Genomic DNA, 22,822 nt, shown 5'->3' with positions numbered 1-22,822 from the left:
CCAAGGCATAAATTGAGCACTGCTTACATGCTAATGCATAAAAAAATTAAGAACCAATAATGTAATAATCAGATCCAAACAATTAAAACTGTAAGAGAAGTGTTCACCAACAAAAGGGTATAAAAAATGGATGGTAAACAGATAAAAAAACAACAAAAAAAAAAAAAACAGCTTTTCAGTTTCCATTAACTTGCTGTGGTAAATATGTGTATTCATAAATATAATGAGATGTCATTTTTTTCATGACTTTCAATAATATGCCAACTTGGGGAGCCAGAAACACACTGGCAGCTTGAGGGACAGCTGTGGTATTAAATGGTACAGCAGAGAAATCACACAGCTCATAAGAAGAAACAGAGGTCAGTAGAATCACAATTAATTTATTTGAACAAAGTAACATGTTGGAATAAACACAGGTATTCACTGTCTGAACACTCAGATATTCATTATTCATCTGTACAACCAGAAGGTCTATTAGGTGGGATGCAGTTCTGTCATGGTGGCCCTTCACTCCTCGGACTCGGGCTCTCTCCACTCTTTGGGCATGATCTTCCCAACAGGTGACAAATTCCAGGTGATGCCAGTCTGAGTCAGCACCTGCACAAAGACAGAAAACAACTTTTTGAAGAGCAATGGCACACTCTTTCTTCTAATATAAAGACTGTAAAACAAGAAAGAAATTATTCGGTGTATAATCCAATGTCACACCAGAGTTAAGCCAAAGATTTAAGAGTCCACAGTATCTGTATCAAAGTTTGAAACTGAATGACAGAAAATACATATAAAAACTCATTTTAAGACCTTAAGTTGTGATAAAAACTTAAAAACAGTCTCAGACTTGTATGACATGTCAAAAACCATGCACAGTTCGCCCCCCAGTGGTTAGTAGATGTGTTCAGGGACAAAAGTGTCAAACATCATTTGATAAATAATGCCTGTTGTCTAATGCAACTGAATAAAGAATGACAAAAGTATAAGCACACACTTAAATCACACAATCACTTTCGGTTGAAGAGCAGAGTTCAAAGTGTCATTTAATCATCTTTCTGTACACGTATTACAGGCCTTAGTATATCTAGTCCATTTTATACATTTGTGTACTAGGTTGTGATCAGCGTGCCCAGAAAGAAACTTCAATTTTTTTGCAATTTTCCAGCCACTTTACTTAAGTTGAAGGTTTTCTGTATAGACTGTGTTTGTCTGTTCAGGTCATACTTATAAATGAATTTAATGTGGAAGAAACTACTTACGTATGACCACACAGACACGCAGAAGACAGCTCCACTGATCATCACACCAGTGCCGTACTTGGTGTGGAAGTTAGGTTGGGCAGTAGATCCATGCCTCACCTGCCTCCCGGCCTGACCTGGACAACAACAAAACAGTCTTCATGGTTATGACTGGCATTTATGTAATACATTAATACTAACTTCACTTCTGTGTCACTTTGCCGTTTGTGGCCTTTTGCAGTACTGTTTATACAAACTAAACAACAATATAACTGAAAACAGTTACACAGTTATGGTGCAGGTGGAAGAGGGATATTCTGATTCAAATTGTCATTATAAGTCACATAATAAATTAAATTGATCCCTTTATTATGGGCCTTTTTTAAATGAACCACCTACTGTAAAAGAAACCAACAACTGTTCAAAGGCTGAAGTAAATTATCTCTAAAACCACCAGGTTTAATGGTTTGAGATATACTGGGTATGCAAGTTATTGCATTGTTTGTCACCAATAAAGTAACATTACCAGTTTAGGACAATAAAAACGCCCTATTATTATCACTGATCATGTCAGACCATTAACTGAAATTGTAAATACTTATACTCAAGTGTTGTCTGCAAACAGGACAAGGTAACTACTGAGTCCACATCTCTTCAAAATGGTTTCTAAAACAGTTCGTCAGATGAGAAGCCTGACCACATTTGCCCTTACTTTATCGGTCAAATTTCACTTACATCAGCTAGACTGTTATACGAAGTCTATTATTTTTTGATAACTAATAATCCATCTACCCATAACTACTCAGAAAGGAAAAACATACAAAAGCGTTAATATTAGCTCACCATTATCTTTAGCTAGTTACACAGGTCGGTGACTCGGACAATGTCACCTCGATAAATATTAAAAGGCTACGTAGAGTAGTTGCTTTGTTGCTCAACAAAGTAGGTAAACTTAAAGAAGATATTTCAGGGCATTTAATAGCACAAATAACATAATTTTGAGACGTATCACGACACTAACAGGAGTTGCTAATGTTAGCAGGCTAGCAGTAAGCTGTTGATGATAGCACGCTTACCGCGGTCACAGACCAAAGACAAGGCGGTCCAACGTATAGCTGACTGATATTAACCTTACTTTTGCCTTGAATACAACCAAACAACTAGTATTTTTAAGAGTATCCCGTTTCCTTACCGGTGAGGTTGACTGCAGCTTTAGCGAACCTGAACATGTTGACTAGCCCGGTGCCTTCAGATACCCTTGAAGAACGGAAGTGTAATATGGCCGCCGCACGTACACACAGCAGCGGAAGTTACGGTTGCCGATGTGAGCATGCGCACACGCAAACCAGACGTTGAAAAGTATGAAAATGGGAGAGAAATACACAGTTTCTGACTTCAGCAAAGTAAAACACGCACATAGCTATCACAAGATATCTATGTTACTAATACGGCACCTATAAAACCACTGACTTAAATTATAATATTCATGATAAAAGTGCAATTAGTTACCTTACCGAGCACCGTGTCAGGATGGCCGAGTGGTCTAAGGCGCCAGACTCAAGGATTATCTCCTTCCGATGAAACGGGACTTCTGGTCTCCGAATGGAGGCGTGGGTTCGAATCCCACTTCTGACACAAACTTTTTATTTTTTCTTTCCTGAGAGAGACACTTTGTAGTTTTGAAGAAGAAATACCAACTTAGAATTTGAATGTTTTAAAATATTTATCTTATAAACAATCTGTTCTCAGAGGAAAATAAGGTCCCCAGAACTCTGTTTGAAACTAGAAAAGGTGGCAGGGTCCGCCAAAGATAAACAAAGTAAAACAATATGAAACTTTGTCGTCCTTTAACATCTGATTGTTAATCAAGTTTATTCAGTCATTGAATGAAATTAAAGAAAGTTTGTTTGTTTAGTTAGTTTAGGCGTAAAAAAAAAAAAAGGTCAATGAAGATCTTTCTATCTTGATTATAATGTATTCCCCAAAACTACATAGTGCACCTTTAATGGTCTAACACATTTACCATACAGAAGGTATCAATCTGAAGTCATCCAAATACTAAATCTCAAGCTAAGTGTACTAAATATGTTGCTTTAAGTGGGCACCAGGGTTTTTTATTGTTGAAATTGTGAAGAAAACAACAAACAAAATAAAATAAAAATCTGAAACTTTTAAATTAATAATACTTTAACTATTCACCACCGAATCAACATTTAATTAAGGATGTTGATGATGTTTTTCATGTTTTTACTGTGTTGGTTTTAATCTCTGATGACATCTTTTTTCTTTTTTATAAAATTTCTTCTTAATGTGTAATTTCGATTTATAATGTGACCATGTAAAATGTCTTTGAACATATGAAAAGCGCTATATGAATAAATTGTAACATTGTCGAGGATAATGTCCTGTAAGAGTAGGCAAATCATACATTTTTTTATTTTAAATCTAATTATTACAGATAACACGAATAGATGTCACTCCACAAACATATTTTATTATTTTTGTCTGCTGCAATGCTTTCAATCCAACATGCTGGCAAGAAAACTATAAATAGAGGTCAAACAAGGAATGAAAGTGTTTCATAAAAAGGTACTGAATAGGATCATTAAGTTAAAAATAGTTCAAGATTGATTGATTTCAGCAGAAAGTAGACTATATGTCTCCTTTTTATGCTAAATGTATTGCATGTCAATCCAGTCATGATATAATATTGTGTTAATAAGTGAACATGTCATGTGATTTCATTCATTTTCAGTACAGTCAATACAATAGTATAAAAGTTAATGACATAAACAGCCCATCAAGTCGTATTTTTTGTAATTTTCTTTATTAAATCAAAATATCATTTTAAGGATTATAACAGTATTATGACATTTAGTTTATGTTTGTATAGGCATACAAAGCTTCCCTCATTGAATCTGTTTTTTACAGAAAGCAGCTGATCTCTCCAGTTTTTACAGGGACGACGGTGGCAAAGAAAAATATGATGAACAGACCATTTAGCATATTTCTTTAAAACAGCGAGTCCTTGGAATTAGTGTCAAAAATAATGTAAACAAAACATCTTAGCTGAACGGGGTTTAAATTAAATTATTTTTTCTTCTGTGAGTTTGAAAATCACCTTCGCTAAAATTGCAAACAGGAGTTAACTGGCAGCAGCTTGGACTTTATAGTGTTTTCAGTGAAGCTATTTGATTTACTTTGAACTTTCTGACACATTTCCTCTGCACCATGTCATGAACAGTTGTGAACACTAACAATATGACTGCCTACAAACACCTACAGTCCAAAAACTACAGGAAATCTAAAGAGAGGAACATCATCATAACTGAGAAGCTTCTGTTTTTGCAAAGTTTATGCATTCATGCAAGATAAACTGCTTTTAAAATTGGTGTCGATCGAATTTCTATCACTTCGCTTTTCATGACGTCACCACGCACACTGGACCACTGAGACGTCCTCTGGAGAAAACACAGCAGCCTCTGCAACCTGGATTGTCACTGAGAGTTTAACAAAGTTACGATGGCAGAAAATCTGTGAACGCTGCACAATATCAGGATTAGTTAAAGTGTAATGGCTTCCTACAGAAATCAACCCCGGAAATCAGAACAAGACAGCTCAGATCGGCAGATACATTTGATGGGTTTGAAGATTAAACATCTGTACGTCATCATCCTCTTAGAGTTTAAAGAGAAGACACACACCTTGCAGAAGTATTTTTTAGTTTTTTCAGTGCACTGATGTCATTTTAGACATTAAAGTTCATTGTTGGGCAGTAAAATATCCTGTATCAGCTACATATCTTTGCCACGAGTGATTGATAACCACATTTGAGTCTTTCACTCCCTAATATCGATATTGGCCCCTGTAATTAATCAGTCATGCTCTTGTAATTTTACTTCAAATCTGCCTGCTGCGTCAGACATATTTTTTATAATCTTGACCGAAACTACTTCCTGAGGTGATTTCTTTCAATGCTAGCGTGGCCGAACCTCGGATGAAAGGAATGTGTACAACCTGCGATAGATCTGCAGCGATATTAACAGAGTATACAAAAGAGCTCGCAGCCACACTGATGCGACGTAGCTGATCAAAACTGATCTCCTTCTTTAGACTCCTATGGGACACACAACCGCCAGTAGCTTCATGAAACGTTTGAGCTGGTCCGATCCATTTTCAGGTTTACGGTAACTGATCTAAACTCTAAGAACACTACGCAGCTCTACATCACAATGCAGTATATTTAACCGTTAATGCCATCCAACCTTCAAACAAGAGTAACGGAGATAAATGGAATTCAGTCGGTGTATAAAATCCAGGATTGCGATGGACCAAAAAAAATACTAGGATGCCAAACGGGCACCAGGCATCAAAATTACAAACATTAAGGCATCCATCATTTCCCCCTCGTGGTCGCTTTTTGTTTTCTAGTCCGCTTTTTTGTCTTTTCCCTCCTCGTCGTCTGTGTACTCTGTGGGCTCCTCTCCTGGTTTCAGCAGCTTGCCGATGTAGTCGTACTTAACTGTGATGTGAGAAGAGAAAGAGTCAATTATTTACAGCCTCAATGAAAATGAATTCCCAGACAGAGATTCAGGGACAAGCACGACTCCTACGTCCAGAAGAGACAGCCAAGGTCTTTTCAAGGTTGCCAGGTTTGATAAAATCTAAGTCATTTTACAACATTTCAGCTCTGACAGTATTTTCAGTGATATTTTTTAACTACAAGGAAGTGTAGTTTGAAAGTTTGACGCCGTCACATCTCTACTCACAGGTGAACTGAGTCTCCCACTCGGAGAGGCTCTCCTGCTGCATGGCGTTCAGGTCGGACAGGTCGTCGTGTTCGTCCTTCAGGGCCTCCTTCTCAAGGCAGAACGTAGCCAGACCTCTGGATGCATCTCTGCCTGCAAACACTCCATACGGCCCCTCTGCGAGAAGTTAAAGACACGCAGAGCACATGGTGAGGTGGATGCAAAGCAACGACAGCAGAAATAACAGCTTTTTTTCCCACTCCAGTATTCTGATTTTGAACTCGGCATCCATGTTTCCTAACAATACAAACCCAGACAAAGACCTTTGACAAACCAAGAAGGTCATTTAAAGCCTCTTGATATTCCAGATCTGAACCAAAAATGAATTTCTCTCTCTAAAAATAGTGTCTGTTTAGCCAAAGACAAACAAACAAAAAAAAACAAAAACCACATCAGTGAGCCACAGGAACTTATCGTGTTATTCATCACCATGAACCTGGCCTCATTACCCAAACTCGCTGCCTGTGGATGCATTTTAAATCAGCTAAATCATTTTTATAAAACATGCAGGGATTTCAGCTTTAGGGCTGGTTGTTCAGTGCACTGCAAAAAGTTTGCATGACAGTGAGCAATCATGTTGGCCAGAGGTTACACGCAACAGAGGTTACAATCTGAGATAAGATAAAAACTGAGAGGTCTAACTCTGCATATGTTTCCAGGAAACAGAAATGAGGCATGACGGAGCAGATTCCTGTCTAAGAGAAGAGGAGGTGTCTGAGTTACTGACTGAACTCTGTACAGTTTTCAGATCAATTTTACTTTTTCATAAAACTCAGTTGTTGTTAATCCTGATTCTTCCTGACTGGGAACTGAGATTCGGCTGAACACCACCGCAAGTCAGAACAACAATTTGGAGACGGCAAAAACTTTGGATAACAACTTGCTAAAAATATGTTCTTTGTAGCGTCCAAATTGTCCCCACATTATGAATTTAAAGCCCATGAACTCATCGAAGTTGGACATCTTCCCAACTTGGGGAATGAGACCATCCAAGCAGGGTTATTTAAGAGATTGGAAACAAAATGTGTTGTTATTTTCACATTGACCGGATTTGTGCTTGTTGAGCTTGTACTGTTTTTAAGTCTGTTTCTACAAATATTAGTCGATCAACAACAAAAAGCTTGGGAACTAAATTATTTTGATAATTGATTCATTGTTTCAATCCTTTGTTGAGCACAAATGCCCCCAAAAAATCATTCCAGCTTCTCAAATTTGAAAAATTGTAGTATCCTCTAATAGATTTTGAAGTGTTGGCAGGACAAATCAATACATTTGCTCAATTTGACTGTGATGGTCATTTTCTACAGTTTTCTGATATTTTGCCAAGACCAAGTTATTAATCGTGAAAATTCAGTAGATTAAACTGTTTTGAAAATAATTTTTCGTTCCAGGCTGCAGCCCTGATGTCATTTCACCCAAAGTTCACCCAAGAATGAAAATTCACCATCATTCAATCATCATCTACTCGACCAGAAACAAAGAAGAAATGTGGGATGCATCTATCAAAGGACGCAGTGTTGGAGGTGGCGCTCCGTTCATTCCTATAAAAAGCTGCTCAGTGATGTTTTGAATCCAAAAAAGCTCGACCTCCCGGCTATGAAAATACCTGGATCGCCGACCGGCTAACTTCTGGTTTAGTGCCCGGCTAACATGAACGGGATTACAATTATTTAATTGTGCGGCTCTTCTGGACTTTCCAAATATTATTGGACTGAATGGCTCAAATTATGATAGTGAGCGAGACATTTCGTGGGGGTTGTGACTCTCAAAAGAATTTATCAAGTGTTTTACAGACGCTTCTTTCACAATGGGTCTATTGTTGTTTTCTCTTCTGTTACAACTGTTTCCTGCACATTTGTGATGTGAAACATGACGTCATTGAGGCACAACGCAATGCTTCGGATAAAAATCATAGCCGGGCTTCCTTGCCTGCAGGAAGTGGGGATGGGGTTTAAAAAACCCATGTAGACCTGCTAATGTTGGTGGAAAAGCAGTATTATTCTATAAAGGGGCACTATGAAGTTTGGAGAAGAGATTCAAACTTGAACTCAACAATATTAATGAGGTAATAACACATTTTTTTCCCCCAATACTAAATAAACAAGCTGTTCTCAGCGGAAAATAAGGTCCAGAACACTGTTTGAAGCTAGAAAGGTGGCAGGGTCTGCCACATATAAACAAAGTAAATCTGTATGAAATTGTGTTTTCCTTTAAGGTCAGTTTGTGTCGTCATGAAAACAAACAGACTTTGTTTAGATAAAAAAGTCAATAAAGGTCTTTCTCCTTAAAATCCCATCCCCAAAACTGCATAGTGCTCCTTTAACCTAATAACGTTGACATCTTCTCTACACAGGTCTGTGTTGATTAAAAACTTGATTCCTCTGCGTCAAATCAAATGTCATCAAAGCCATCATTAAAACCAAAACACTGATTTATTGAGTAGAAGAAAAAAAAACATGGCGGCTGCAAAGTTTTGCTGCGGAGTAACTCAACTTATTTCATAGACGATCTCTGGTTTCAAGGCTACAGCAGCTCCTCTGTTGTGAAATGAGATCTCAGCTGCTAGCTAAACTGGAGGGGGTGTGGCGTTAGCTCACAGTTGCAAAACTCCACTTAAACAAACACCAAACGACCAACTGCTAATAAAACCACTTAACTACCGTCACTCAACTAAATTTCACTGCTAACTATCGGCCACTTCGCGCTAGCTGCCGTCGTAGTGGTTACGTCAGAAACAGGTCGTTCAACACCTGGGTCAGCTCGGCTAACGTTACCTGGCCCGTAAAACTTCTTCCCCCGGGTCACGTCGAACACTTTCCCGTTGACAGCCATGAGGATCCTCGGGTCCTGCAGTCCATCGTAGGGCTTCAGATCTGCGATGGTGAAGTCCCTCTTTTTCAGTTTAGGCAGCGGTTTTTCCACCTCGCCCAGCTCTGGGGGTTTGTCTCCGCGGAAGATCTTGTAGAGGAGGAACAGACAGAGGCTGAGCAGGGTCAGGTTCAGCGGGGAGGTGAAGATCTCCTGAAAAATCCCTCCAGAAGTTAACTCGCTTCCCTCTGCTTCAGCCATGTTGGGTTCTCTCTGTGCCGCTGTGTGTGTGCGTGTGTTTGGAACGGGGTTGGGTGGGACTGGTGGGGCTCATGAGCCAATCACAGTCGCAGTCGAGGGATGACGTAATTCTGTATGCTAACCCGGAAGTTAGCATCACCCTTGACAAAAATCCTATGGGATTTTTTAATTGGATTTTGGATTATCGCCGAGAATAAACTATGCGACAAACACACGTTTATGATAGTTACATAATTTCTTCAGGAAGATAATCTGCACAGGTGAACACCACTTTTATGATTTTCGAAGCATAAATTAAATCGCTAGAAGTAAAAAGCTAATGTTTGGCTATAAACAGACTACAGTGCGGTCGTGTGACTTAAACGTCACCACCACTAAGCGTCTTACTACACAGATACTACAAATTTTCTACATATTGATCAATCTACAAGTTGTAAAGTTATGATGATAATACTACTGATGATAATAAATATATAAATAATAGTAATCAACTTTATTTACATAGCAAAACAGAGTTTACAAAGTGCTTTGACAATCAAGCAAAAGCAGGAAACTCAGGAAGACAATATTACAGAATAAACACTCAACAGTCAATCAGTTGAGTTGAAGCAAGAAGGCAGAACTGAAAATATAGGAACACAAAAAGTCAATATGATTAACTCCAGTAAAAAGAATAAAAGCAATAAAACAGGTAAGATCACAGAAAACCAAAGAGAGAGAAAAAAGTTACACAAGAATAGAAATAAATAAAAGATTATAATCAATAAAGGCTGATAGCTAGAATAGTTTGTAACTAAAGTCGGCCCGTAAAGACGGACTAGTGAGTAGATGAGGCTCCGTGTTCGATGTGATGACGTTTAATGTCACCGAAAACTTCTGTACTTGTATCTGGCCACTTGTTAGCAACCACCATTTTTAAGAAACGTAAGTGCTTTAGAATTAAATTGTGGGAAATGTAATGATATGATAATGATAAGATATTTTATGTCGTATAACAAAATATGTAAATATCTAAAGCCTGTGGTAACCAATGACCTTATTTCAGGCATTTAACCAAAACCCATTCAAAAAACCCATTGAGTCTGAGACGGGAACCGGTTGTGCAAAAATGCTAAGTGATTTTTGGGTTTTAGGACTTTAGGATTTGCAAGTAAAAGGATCAAATTGATGATGTAGTATTGTTTTGGTAGAGAAGATCTTATTTCCCAATGAAAGCCATTTCATTTTGTGGATGTAAATTGCTAAAATAATAATTAGATGAATTATGTACATTCGATCTGGGGAAAAGTTGGACTTATTAAAAATTAGTAAAATATCAATCTTTGTTAAGAATGACGTTTTTTTCAAGCATTGCTGAAAGATATCTCTGTAAACCAAACCAAAAGGCAGTAGTGTGGAAACTATCTGTAAAAATGTTCAACAGTTTAAAACGTTCACTTCTGAGAGCTGAAATGTTATTGGTCCCCTACATCCGGTGATTGTCTCGCGTAATTCGGTCACTTCCGTGTTCTGGGAACGGACGCCGACACCTCTTTGGTTCCCACCCAAACAAACAAAGCTCAGATGGAGATTTTCTCCCCTCATAAAAACGAGCTGGGCTTATTTTCAGAAAACAAAGCTCCCGTCATCTAGAAACGATGTCGGCCGGTTACTGTCTCTTCCTGTAATTTTATCTAGCTCAACTGACGGCTGGCGCTTTTATTTGCAGGCATTGCGCAACAGTGTTGGTAACGTTGCCGCAGCTAGCTGCCACTCAGTGTCCAAACAGCAGCCGGTGCTTAGCAAGGCAGGGCAGAGATGACAAGCGCTTTGGCTGAGACAGTCTGTACTTTAAAACGGGTTCTGTAGGCACGCATGACAGCTCAGTTTGGTCTACTGCTCGGAGAAGATCAGATGTCGGGAGGTGTTTTTTGAGTCGAGCTAGCTACCAGGTGAGTTTTGGGTCTTTGTATATGGTGCTGAAGTTAGCTAGGTTAGCTGAGATCTCAAACCCTGATTAGCTCCTGTTCGGCTGCTGTTTTAGCTCTGTCATGTTTGTCCCAGTGAAGTAACTGAACCACGTATGGCTGATTTTTTAGAAAACGTTTATTTTGTTTTTTAGAGGTAGTTTTTTTCTTTTTTTTTAAAGATAAAGTACAACAATTTTCGGGGTCAACAACACTTAAATGTAGCTTCATCTTGTAAAAGTTGAACCTTGAGGTGCGACAAGTGAAACTCGAGTCAGACAGATTTTATTTTTATGCTTTCTGTTTTATATTTTAGTCTCCCATTTACATTATCATCGTCATCGTTTTGATTACAGTATTTTAGTAGTCATTAGCAAGCAGTGATGGAGTATAACTAAGTGCATTTACTCAAGAAAGGTACTTTACTTGAGTATTTCCATTTTCTGCTGCTTTATAATCTAGTCCACTACATTTTGGAGGCACATTTTTGTATATCTGTTATGCCTAGACAAACAAAATAAACATTCTCTTTGTTTTTCTAACTGAATAAACAAACTGACCTCAAAGGACAACACAGTCTCATGCTGTCTTACTTTGTTTATATTTGGCGGACCCTGCCACCTTCAGTGTTCTGGACCTTGTTTTCCTCTGAGAACAGTTTGTTTATTCAGTTTTGGAAGAGATTAATATTGGGTCTCTGTGGGTCGACCCATGTTATACAGTATAAACATACATAAATAAATATATGTATACTTAGCTTTGACTTGTGCTTTTGTTTTTGTGCATTTGATATTGGATATTTATAGACTTTTACTCAGGTACTATTTGTATGAGTCACGTTTAAGTAAAAAACAACAACAAAATAAGTCATATTTACCACAATATCTTTACTTTTACTCAAGTATGACTTTGGGTACTTTTAACAACACTGTTATCAAGGCAGGGGCAGTATTATTTGAGTCATTTGTTAGTAAAACATTGGGTCTTTGGACTGTTGGTCAGAAACTAGATATTTAAGACTTAACTGGATGTATTGGGCGCTACAGTGCTTTTAGTTTTGGCATACTCTTCCGTGGCAGAGTATATTGGTATTTATAGTTTGAAAAGAAAGACTTAGTTGTGGCTGAAGTGTAGAAATACATGAGTTTTCTGTAGACACAACAGATATTACAGATACAGACAAGAGGAAGTGAAAAGATTTGTAAGCAATCCCAGAAAAGTTTAGAGTGTGGTAAGGTATAACTTTCAGTTTCTCAAAGAGGAGAAATTATATTTATGAATTCAGTCATGCGCCCTCTCATTTGTTGTGTATCCTGTCCTCTTCTTTCCACACAGCACACTGAGCATCCCTGTAAATTAACCTCCCCCCCTCCTCCTGTTTGCTCTGCTGCGGTCTCGTGGGCTTCTCCGAACCCACTTACTATGAGTGCAATGCGTGTTGATGCCAAAGTGGTGATGCTGGGAAAGGAGAGTGTGGGCAAGACCAGCCTGGTGGAGAGATACGTTCATCATCGCTTCTTGGTGGGCCCGTACCAGAACGTGAGTGTCATCTGTTCTGCTTTCGATTTCCATATCAGCCCGTTGCTGATTTCCTTCGCGCCTGCTGCCTGGATGAAAGGCATTACTTGTATATTTAGCCGCGGGGAGGTTGTGCTAATAAGGCTTGACTCTGTGTTCATCTTAAAGCATAAAAGCACTGATAGAAACACGGGATGCAGTAATGTTTCGGTACGTTTCTTTAAGCAGATGCTGCATTAGACAAGCATTTTTGTTAGAACTGTACATATTAATGTTGAAGCTGTTCAGACATGCCTCTCTTGTGTCCAGATAAAGAATGATACACCATGATATCTTAATAACTTCACAGTTGCATGAAGTAAGTATGAGTGGAGATCAGCTTTGGAGCAATTTCTCACGTGTTTTATTCCCTGTGATTTTAATACTTCAACCAAATAAAACTGCATGATGTGTCGCGATACATTTGTTGCTTTTGTGTGCAATATCAGTTGCAGTTCAGGATCTCAGCAGAAGCTCCATGTTAGCATAGGACAACATAAAGGAACAATATTCAGACTGAGATTCTCCACAGTCTACCAGGTCTGATGCCTTCCTGCGCTTGTTTCTCTTCCTCGCAGACTATCGGTGCTGCATTTGTTGCCAAACCAATCCAGGTGGGAGAGAAAGTGATCACCCTGGGAATATGGGTGAGTTGGATGTGAATTTGAGTGTGTGCGCTGCAGAGAGATCTGAAAATGTGCCTGATATCCAGTCACATCACATCAGCGCCTGCCATCCACATCTACACGCCTTTCAAAAGCAGCAAACGGTTGAATGAGCCGACAGCAGAGTGCAGGATGGTTTATCTGGAGATAACTCTTCTTCTCCAGGAAGCAAAAATCTACCCAAAGATGAATATACAGCAGTATAATGAAGGATACAGTCGACCAAAAATGAAAGACTTAGAAATAGAAGATAAACATTGAGTGTAAATTTGAGTAAACTTTGAAGCAGTGAGGAGAAACTGGAGCAGGAAGCAGTTAGCATTGTGGTTTCATCTGTCTTTCATTATTTCACCCTGTCTGCTTTCACTGTCGATGGACCTCAGTTGTTCTTTCCTCTGTCTCTCTCAGGACACAGCTGGATCAGAGCGCTATGAAGCCATGAGCCGAATCTACTACAGAGGAGCACGGGCAGCCATCGTCTGCTACGGTAAATCTACATTGTTCCTGATCATCTTGTCAGAGAGCTTTGCGGTGTTGTGAACAGCTGGATGATTTATCGTTGATTTTGCACATCATACTGCAATTTGCATTTGCAAGCTTAAAATGGCTTTTTACTTTTGTTTGCTTGCTCTGTTCTTTATACCATATGGTTCGTTGATGTACTGCTGCCGCTGTGAATTTCATCCTGTGATAAATAACTTTAAATGAAGGACTTTAGCTCGTACAGAACTGAATGCACAAATGCAAAGGTTACTTTTTGGGCTGTTTTCAACGGGGAGCTGAACATCGTGCCACTGATCTGCATCAGTGAATTTGTTTTATAGATGCTGTCAACTTGTTAGTGAGCTACCAACAGCGTCCGGTTTTGGCTTTGAGTTATATTTTAGCTGACTTTTCTCAAGCTCTCCTCGTCCCGCTGTAGTCCTGCGCTCTGTCGGCTCAGAACAAGGTCCGCCGTCGAGTGCAACAGCTTGATCCGGGCTGTTGTGGTGGAGACAGGTCTCTGTGGGCACGTGTTGTTTGGCCAGCCTGTTTCCCATTTCGTCCATTTTCCTTTTCCTCTGACTGGGCATTAGCCAGGCAGCCTTTAACCAAGCTGGATTAGCACGTCTCTTATTCTGACTCTCTTCCTCCCCAGAGCGGTCCAGCCGGTCAGGTTGGATAGTCGAAAGATGCCGAGGCCTGTGATGGTAGCAAAATACGCTGCACTTAATCCAAAACACTCACTGGTGAACACACAGGCTTCAGGTTAAAGATGTAACTCAGGGGTTACAGTGGCTACATGGAGACCTGGCTGCTTGTTTTTGTCCTTCATGTGGTGCTGGTAGAAATTGCTGATAGTGAAGACAAATTGAAGCAAGTTGCCCCTTTCCAGTAACAGTCATCTGGCAAAAACAGCTCCACTGTAAACACAAGAATGTAAACACGACAAGGCGAACCTTCCCATTGTCGCCCTTTATCACAGCGTCAACAAAAGAATGTAAACACAGTTACTGTTGGGGACTAAAATGAAATCACGCATGATACATTATATAACTCCGGGACAGTTTACTGCGAGAAAGTAACCTTAGTTTTTAAAGAAATCTACAATAAGTTAGTTGTACTTGTACCTCAGGGGGTACCTCTCTGTTTGCCAGGGGGAGACGTTGAAAGATTGTTCAGTAGCTCAGGGAGTAGGAAAAACAGATGTTATTGTTTTTACACACATGTCGATTATTTCCATAATTCATTGATTAGTTGTTTGAGCTATAACATGTCAGAAAATGGAAAATATGTTCGAGATGACGACTCAAGAAGCGGGAAGTTAAAGGCGAGCTCAGTCCCTGTGAAAATGGATAAGCATCAGAAACGAGAGTTAAGATAAGATGAACATTTTGATCCCAGAGAGGACGAGAATGTTCAGAGCAGCAGCAGCAGCAGGAGGAAACTGATGAAGGATATGAAAACGATCACAGTATGATTGGACTGAGAGCCTCTTCATAACTTTGAACACGGAGCACTTTCTGCTCAGTGAACAGATCTGGTCCTGATCCTCAGACAGGTTAAGGCTTGCTGTGTGCAGACTTTTCTGAATGGTTCTCACGTCTCTGTTTCTTTGTTCCACATTGAGGAACTTTGTCTCTGAGGAAAAAGCTGATGGCATTTCCCAGTGGATTACTCACACTGCTGTCATGTTTTATTCAAGTCAGCAGGGCCATTTTCTTCTTTACCCTCCATCTTTATTGTTTGTGTGTTTTCTTGCACAAAGCAGCGATTCAATGGGTTATTTGTGAAAATTTACTGAGATAGTAAGAGCTGATAGTTTGATGTTGTGTCTGTTTTACTCTTCTTGTGCTCTGAATGCAGGGTTGTGTTTATGAATATATCCAAAGGAGAATATGGAAATGTTTGAATACTTATACGTACACACAGTCACTTAAAGTGTTTCTCATTCATGTCTTTCAGATCTGACTGACAGCAGCAGCTTCCAGCGAGCTCGTTTCTGGGTGAAGGAGCTGCAGAACTGCGAGGAAGTGAGATAACTTTTATAATTTAATGTTCACACGATCATTATATAGCTTCTTCACAGTTAAAGGTGCGATATGTAGGAATTGTTGTTCAAAAGAATAAAAAAACCATTATCGACAGAACGTGAACTTTGAACTTTCGTAGTGTAAACATCAACACTCCCTCTGGTGTTTCCAAGCTTCCAGTCTGGCCAGACTTCAGTCAGCTTATAGTACCGCTGGCTGCACTGCTAATTGAGCTAACTAGCTTGCAGCAGCAACAGTTATCAGCAGTTGGCGGTTACTGCGGCGATGTGATGCCTCATATTTGTTTGGCCAATTCTTACATAATGCACCCTTTTTAAAGAAGCTGAAGTATAGAGTTCGATCTAAGTGGACTCAGTTTGCTAATTGAAATGACAAAATTCAAAGTTACATGTTGAGCTTGTGCTGTTTTTTTGTTTTTGTGTGTCTGCGTCGTGTATCCAGCACTGTAAGATCTACCTGTGCGGCACCAAGAACGACCTGGTCGAAGCAGATCGGAGCGTGCGCCAAATCGACTACCACGACGCTCAGGACTTCGCTGAAGGTAATGAGTGCGTCTCACTGATGTAAATCTGCCTTTCTAGCGCTGTTCATGACCGGTATGTGTGTGTGTAAATATAATCGCCCCCCTTGTAATATGCTGATGTGCTACAGAGGCTTGTTTGATGGAAAAAGTCAGCTGTTACTAATGTACAGCACAGCGTGTAACTGATGCTGGAAATTACTGTCATGCAGACTTCATTAAGATGTCTGAATTATCACGGGATTATTTTCTTTGTCCAGCAGATTGGAACTAATGACTAACTAGACTAACTAACTTAAAAGTTGTGTAAACAAATCAATCACCAAGATAGCTGCTTATTACCTTTCAGTCAATCAACTAACCAATTGACTGACTTGTCCTTTCAGCTCTAAACTTCAATATCTTACTCACATAGTGGATAAACAGGGTCTGTAGCGGGCACATCAGGCGAGTGTAGCTGTTTGTTTACTCTGACAGTCGTAGTGCCACAGGTTGTGGTGTAATGGGAGTCAGCTGATGGCCGTCTGCACGTCAACTGCTGTGTTTTGATGTGAGACAGTTCACCGACAGCGTATGTCACCCCATCATCTGGGAATTTTTTTCTGACAAGATGATTAAACTACAGCTGAAAACAGAGCTGAGTGTCTGAGTCATTTTCTCTTACCGTGCGTACGTGCGTGCTTTCAGATATTGTTCGGCTGCGTTTTGTTTAGTTTATCCAGTGACACTTTGAGCTCCTGAGTATCTTTGCGCATCTTTGCATGTAAAACAACTTTAACGGAGTCTACAAGTCTTTAAAAACTTGAATGAGTTCAGTTTACTCAAGAAAAGGCTTCAGACGGTTTGTAGAAGAAGTTGTTTAAACTCTTGAGAAAGGCCAAATCATCCTGACTGGGTTTCCATCATGAAACAGGAATACAATTGCATCCTGTGTCACACTGAGAAGGATTAAGAAGTTAAGAACTTGCAGAAACCCTATTAAAGAAACCAGTTTAAGGCTTTTCATTGGTTTCACTAGCAAAGTTGAGAGCTGTTAATCCTTCAACCTGAAAAAAAAGTTAAAGGATTAACATGGACATTTCTGAGATTACGTCTCTGCTCTCACTGTGTAATACTTAGATCAACAAAGTTCTTGTAAGCGTCTTGAAAATGGTTAAACGATATTAACAAACCGCTGACCTCATCTGACCGATCACTCTCTGAATGAGATTTGCAGGAATTGCAACACGGACTGAAGTTATCGTGTCTTTCTTTGCGTCCGCCTGACTGACATTTAACCTGACTGTTTTGATTTGCTTCACAGAGATTGGTGCGCAGCATTTTGAGACCTCCAGTAAAACAGGAAACAATGTGGGTGAGTCACACCTTCAGTCATCTGCAGAACAGATTTAACCCGGGTGGTTGGCTGCTATCACAGCTGCACAGCTGTATCATTCATGGTCTGCCAAAAGAGGAAGTGTGTTTACCTCAGGGTACTGATAATGAAAAATCTAGACGGATTTAAATGATTTAACTCATTCAAGTATTATTGATTACTGAAAATAAAAGTATGTTTCAGTAGAAGAGAGCTCAGGAATCCAACGTAGAGACAGTCAGTTCTTCAGGAGAGACACCGATGAATTAAAATATGTAAAAACTTTACCTGAAATGAGAAAATCCGTAATAATAATGAACTAAATTGAAAAAGTGGAAAGTCCACATTAAGCAGGTTTACCTCGTTTAAGTTCAGCTCAATGTGAGCCAGAGGCTCGTCACTCAGATGCGAGCTTGGGTCGAACTTGTTGCCAACTCCACGGATCACCCTCTTCACTGTAATCAGCTGGAGGCAAGTGAGACACAGGAGCTTGGCTTGAATTTTCAGGAGTATTTATTCACCGACAAATAGCTTAAACTGTTCACGTCTATAACGTTACTGCTACCCACTCTCTTACTCTCCTTCGCTCTCTACTGCACACTCACTAATGTTACACAAACAACCTACCTATTCCTAGATATTCCTGAAAGAAATACCTACTTCAATAACACATTTTAGTTTAAAAAAAAAAAAATGCTCAGGCCTGGCAGGGAGTCAACTTTGGCCTGTTGGGCTGCCAGTCTTGCAATACACAGGTGGAAATCCTGTCCTGTGACTGAATGAATGATTGTGAAAAAGGAAACTGGGCAAAAATGTACGACATGTGTCAAGTTGAGACATAGAAGACTTTTGACCTCTTCTAGAAAAGACAGGAAGTCAAAGCGATTGCAGAAAGGTCTGTCCTCACTCAAAGCCCACGATGTGCTCGTAACTAGAAGAGACAATCGAACAAAGTGAATTAAGAGAACGATGTCATTATAACCTCAGTGTGGACTCTTCAGCCAGCAGCAGGAGCTTGTAATCACAGCACTCGCAGCTTTTGCTCGGAGGTGACCAGTGTGTATTTTTACCTACTGAGAGTCTGCCCCTCATTTCACTTCTCTTTAGAGTTCATCTCCTTCTGATTACATCTCCGATCGACAAAACTTAACACCCTGTCATAGCCTTGATGAGAACATTTCAAGCTTCAGTAGTTGGAGCGTGTTGTGAACCAGGTATTTTCCTGTATGAATGAACTGACAGGCCTCCTCCTTCCTCTCAACAGACGAGTTGTTCCAGAAAATTGCTGAGGATTACAACAGCACCGCCTTCCAGTACATGACGGGTAAATGCACCAAGTGATGTCATGAAGCTTGTAGAGCATTTACCTCCTGAACTGATCCCAAAGCTGCCAAATACATTTTTAAAGTCTCTTTCTGTGTTTCAGCAGAAGAAACAGGCGTCGACTTGGGCCAGAAGAAGGACTCGTATTTCTACTCCTGTTGCCATAACAACTGATGTCGAGCGACAGGATGGGGAAACGGACGCGGTCGCCTTCCCTCGGCTGGAGTAAAACCTGGATATGCTGGATGTGTGTCAGAGAACTCAGCTGGGATCCAAGAAAAGAAATCAGGCAGAACTGTTTATACCTTGTTAGATATGTTTATTTCTTTTGTGCCATAAAGAACTGAGGGCTGCGAGACTTTAAACGAAGAGGATCTGCTTCTGCTGTTGCTGGGAGGAGAGGGATTTACAAACCAACACTCACACTTTTCACCCAGTTATATCCCGTGTTTTATCCTCTCACGAGCCGGTCCCTGTTCCTCTGGACCATGGAAGTAAACATATCCGTAAAAGCTGCGGTGTCAAACAATCTGAAGCTGTGCTGTGGTGAGAAGACGACCTGTGTCGACGAGAAGGATCCCACTGAACACGGACTGGCAGACGAAACTTGATTGAGGCTATTTATCGTTGTAGCAGCTGCAGTGCTTCAGGAGGGTGAATGGTTTGTTTACAGAAGTTGATTTTTGTTTACCTCCAACTCTATTTAACCTTGTCGTGGAAACCCGTCTGTTAGTCCTGCACGTCCTCCGTGAAGCCTGCGCGAATGGAGCGACGCCTAATCGGGTGTGATCCGTCAAACAAAACACTCCCCCGTTAAATTGAAGTGAATTCTTGTTAAAAGGAAACATAAATGAAATGATACCAATGATCTTTAAAAAGGCCTTATACCCGCAGTAGAAACAGCAGGACTGTGTGCCTCTTCAGCGTTTTTACCAAGACACACCACGACTTTTGCCAAGTGACAGCCACGGATGTATTAACAGAGCTGGATACTGCACCGACCAGTTTCCCCCAGTGGCCACACCTGGCACTGCGACGAGCATTTCCCCTTAGACCACAGAGGTTTCAGATTTGTAAAACCTACTTTTTATGTCCGTTACACCATCCTGATCGTGAGCTAAGTGGAAACACGTGATCGGGGCCAGCAGGAGAAACACTAATGAGCGCGGGGCAGCGGGCGACACAACGTGGAAGTGAACACAGAGGCTGGATAGAGAGGCGAAGCCCCGTTCCGACCACCATAGACCATCTTCACATGGCGGCCATTTTCCTCAGGGTGGGAAGCTTAAATGCCGTACTGCTTTGTGTTTCAGGTTTTAAGTCGTATAAACGTAGGAAATCTGACAAATTGTTACTATTTAACCACCTCTTGATTGACCAGCAACTTAATAAACAATGGATAATGACAATTCAGAGGGATATCTGGCTGTGTGTCAAGGTAGAACGACATATTTGATCCCGTTAACATCCAACATTCAACCACTTCCTGGCTAACATTATGGTTTTATAATGTGATATGACATGAAAGCTGTAAATTAACATTTAAATGTCAATGCACACCTTGTACTCATTTATTTAACGTTAGCCAACTTATGCTAACGGTAGCTAATGGGTTATGAAATCTGTTGTTTTACCTTGAAATATGGCCCGATGTTCCCCCAGATGTTCCCTTTCTTTTGTCTTATCGGTTGCTGATTAATTAGGGAACTATGAAATAATAATTTGTCAGATTTGCTGCAAACGACATCATCCTTTTGATTTGATTATTTGAGCTTCCCGCCGTGTGATAATGGTCTAAGGGGGCACAGCCTTGCTATCTCTTTTCGGGCTGATACACTCGGTGAGCCTTACTAGGATCCAGTATCCAGTTCTTGTAATACATCCATAGTGACGGGACGTACGACACATATCGGAGACGTTATCTTTTGCTGCATAAGCTATGTTTCTGTTGAAAGAGAATAAAATAAGCTGATTTAAAGGTGGCGGTTACCAAAATGCCAACATGTGTGTGTAAATTAAATTTCATGGCCTCGGCTGACTGAAAGAAAAACTTAAAGACGGCCATTTTCTAAATTTTGACTCCAAATTTTCTATTTTGTAATTACAAATGCAAAGTACACATGTAGAAATACGACTGTTAAATTGTCTTTCAGTCTTCACTTCAGCAGCTCTTTCGAAGACACAAAGATGATCAAAGAGCAAAGTTCCCCTTCACCGTGTTGAGAAACTGCAGATTTCACCAACACAGGAAGAAAACCTGAATGTTGTAACATGGTACAAACTGTCCTCTCAATGTTCTCAAGACAATATTTACATCTGTATTTAACTGACGACTCGAGTCACTAATTTATTGCCTTTTAAGTTCGTGACGTGGAGAAATAAAAAGGACACAATCTCCATGTTGCTGCTTCGACGTGTTGATGTTTCATGTGTTGATATTTTGATGCACAATATTTTTTAATCGAGGGATGTTTAAAGACAGACCGGTGTAAAGTACAAACATGTTCTGTAAGATTAAAAGAATGTTTCAAAGCTCTGACAGACCTGAAGTTTTATAGTGTTTTTTTGTTTTTGCCCTCGTGTATTATATCTGAGCTTTCGTTTTGCATTTGAGTGAGAAAACTGGCAATATAAATAAAATTGTAAAGTGTATTGTAAATCATCACAAACTTTGTGGCATACTGAAAAACTTGCATTTCTTTTTTCTTCCACTTGCAGCTAACTTTTACTGGTTTCAAGTTTCTCATCTCAGTACTATCATTTCTTGCCGTCTGCCTCCACCTGGAAAGAAATCTTAAAACTAGAGCTTGTATCTCTATAAGGGACGTCCCCATAAACCAAATAAAATAACTTGAAACCAGTGAAACTGTTGCTGTAAGTGACCGTCAGTTGAATCGTCTGTGCTTTATATTGTAAACCACTTTCAACATAGCACCTGTGTCACAGGCTTCCTTCACTTCTGGCCTTGGTGTTTATTTATGGACACTGAGCATGATGAGCTACGCCGCTGGAAAATCGTTACATACCACATAAAATCAACAATCAATCATATTAGAGGGTATCCGCATGTCCTGTTAAGTCTTAAAATCACTGCATTCAGATCTTAAAGTACTTTCTCTGGCCTGCTACATGTGTTTATGGGCGGTTAGGTACAGAAGTGTATTGCTGTCACCAGAAAAAGAAAAACAGATCATCAATGTTGTTATTTCGAGATATTTTCACGGTCTTAGGACATACAAACTTATCACAGGACAAGAAACTTTTGTTATAAAAATATATCTATATTGTCATAACGTGAAAAAAAACCTTGATATAACAATTTTCATTTTTTAACCGGTCGGTTTTTCTTTTTCTGGTGGCAGCAGCAGCTTCTCCAGCTGGGAAACATCACTCACCTATAAGCTAAACATGGGATTGTCACGACCTGCTGGAGGCTTTTTAATCTTTTTACGTGAAGCTTCAGTTGCACCATCAGACCTTCAACAAACATAACTACTCCTAGCTACAGTCTTGTAATCAATTTAAGCAAAAACTTATATGAACTTTGATAAATGTTATTTTTTAATTGGCCAATCTATCCATCAATCTGCTGCTAATCAGGGTCGAGGACAATTTAACAAACTCATTTTAATGCTACAAAATGATTGTTAGAAATGGGAAGTGATGACAAAAATGTGAGATGAATGCCAATGAATTCATGTACTTAATAGTAAATAATAAAATAATTGTAGCCAAACTGTCCCTACAGCTTTTCCATCAAGTGTTTGACTGGTATGACCATGAAGAGGGCAAGCTAAGCCTTCCAACACCACTGATA

General features: G+C 39.8%; 3 protein-coding genes across 4 annotated transcripts; 1 reads left to right on the top strand and 2 right to left on the bottom strand.

Moving 5' to 3' along the window:
- Nucleotides 1-360: 360 nt before the first annotated feature.
- Nucleotides 361-2,545, bottom strand: cox7b (cytochrome c oxidase subunit 7B). The gene is made up of 3 exons (XM_084372800.1): nt 2,422-2,545; nt 1,251-1,366; nt 361-597 (listed from the first exon to the last, which is right to left on the bottom strand). Exons 1-3 carry the CDS (start codon nt 2,456-2,458, stop codon nt 508-510), a joined length of 243 nt encoding a protein of 80 aa, XP_084228926.1. The 5' UTR covers nt 2,459-2,545; the 3' UTR covers nt 361-507.
- A 1,492-nt stretch (nt 2,546-4,037) lies between these two features.
- On the bottom strand, nt 4,038-9,141 carry pgrmc1 (progesterone receptor membrane component 1). Its single transcript, XM_084373834.1, has 3 exons — nt 8,812-9,141; nt 5,999-6,154; nt 4,038-5,751 (listed from the first exon to the last, which is right to left on the bottom strand). The coding sequence occupies exons 1-3, from the start codon at nt 9,104-9,106 to the stop codon at nt 5,657-5,659; spliced, it is 546 nt and encodes a 181-aa protein (XP_084229960.1). The 5' UTR covers nt 9,107-9,141; the 3' UTR covers nt 4,038-5,656.
- Nucleotides 9,142-10,628: 1,487 nt separating this feature from the next.
- Nucleotides 10,629-21,546, top strand: rab24 (RAB24, member RAS oncogene family). 2 transcript variants are annotated; one of them, XM_084374027.1, is made up of 9 exons: nt 10,629-11,037; nt 12,388-12,591; nt 13,188-13,256; nt 13,683-13,761; nt 15,720-15,787; nt 16,250-16,349; nt 17,632-17,682; nt 18,947-19,006; nt 19,112-21,546. In XM_084374027.1, exons 2-9 carry the CDS (start codon nt 12,475-12,477, stop codon nt 19,177-19,179), a joined length of 612 nt encoding a protein of 203 aa, XP_084230153.1. In that variant the 5' UTR covers nt 10,629-11,037; nt 12,388-12,474; the 3' UTR covers nt 19,180-21,546. The 2 variants fall into 2 exon arrangements, with proteins under 2 accessions (XP_084230153.1, XP_084230152.1); XM_084374026.1 differs by having other exon boundaries at nt 19,109-21,546.
- The last annotated feature ends 1,276 nt before the right edge of the window (nt 21,547-22,822 follow it).

The sequence above is a fragment of the Pagrus pagrus genome (assembly GCF_965226575.1).
Source record: "Pagrus pagrus genome assembly, chromosome: 14".
Taxonomy (NCBI): Eukaryota; Metazoa; Chordata; class Actinopteri; order Spariformes; family Sparidae; genus Pagrus; species Pagrus pagrus.
The sequence above is the reverse complement of the archived record's forward strand: the minus strand, read 5'-3'. Positions and strand labels throughout refer to the sequence as shown.

Excerpts from the sequence above, each read along its gene's own strand:
- cox7b (XM_084372800.1), bottom strand. The coding sequence starts at position 2,458 with ATGTTCAGGTTCGCTAAAGCTGCAGTCAACCTCACCG. Across the intron at positions 1,367-2,421 it reads AGCTGCAGTCAACCTCACCG|GTCAGGCCGGGAGGCAGGTG; the intron begins GTAAGGAAACGG and ends GTTGTTGTCCAG. Across the intron at positions 598-1,250 it reads GCGTGTCTGTGTGGTCATAC|GTGCTGACTCAGACTGGCAT; the intron begins GTAAGTAGTTTC and ends GTCTTTGTGCAG.
- pgrmc1 (XM_084373834.1), bottom strand. The coding sequence starts at position 9,106 with ATGGCTGAAGCAGAGGGAAGCGAGTTAACTTCTGGAGGGATTTTTCAG. Across the intron at positions 6,155-8,811 it reads GAAGAAGTTTTACGGGCCAG|AGGGGCCGTATGGAGTGTTT; the intron begins GTAACGTTAGCC and ends AACTTCTCGCAG. Across the intron at positions 5,752-5,998 it reads GTGGGAGACTCAGTTCACCT|TTAAGTACGACTACATCGGC; the intron begins GTGAGTAGAGAT and ends CTCACATCACAG.
- rab24 (XM_084374026.1), top strand. The coding sequence starts at position 12,475 with ATGAGTGCAATGCGTGTTGATGCCAAAGTGGTGATGCTGGGAAAGGAG. Across the intron at positions 12,592-13,187 it reads TGGTGGGCCCGTACCAGAAC|ACTATCGGTGCTGCATTTGT; the intron begins GTGAGTGTCATC and ends TCTTCCTCGCAG. Across the intron at positions 13,762-15,719 it reads GGCAGCCATCGTCTGCTACG|ATCTGACTGACAGCAGCAGC; the intron begins GTAAATCTACAT and ends CATGTCTTTCAG.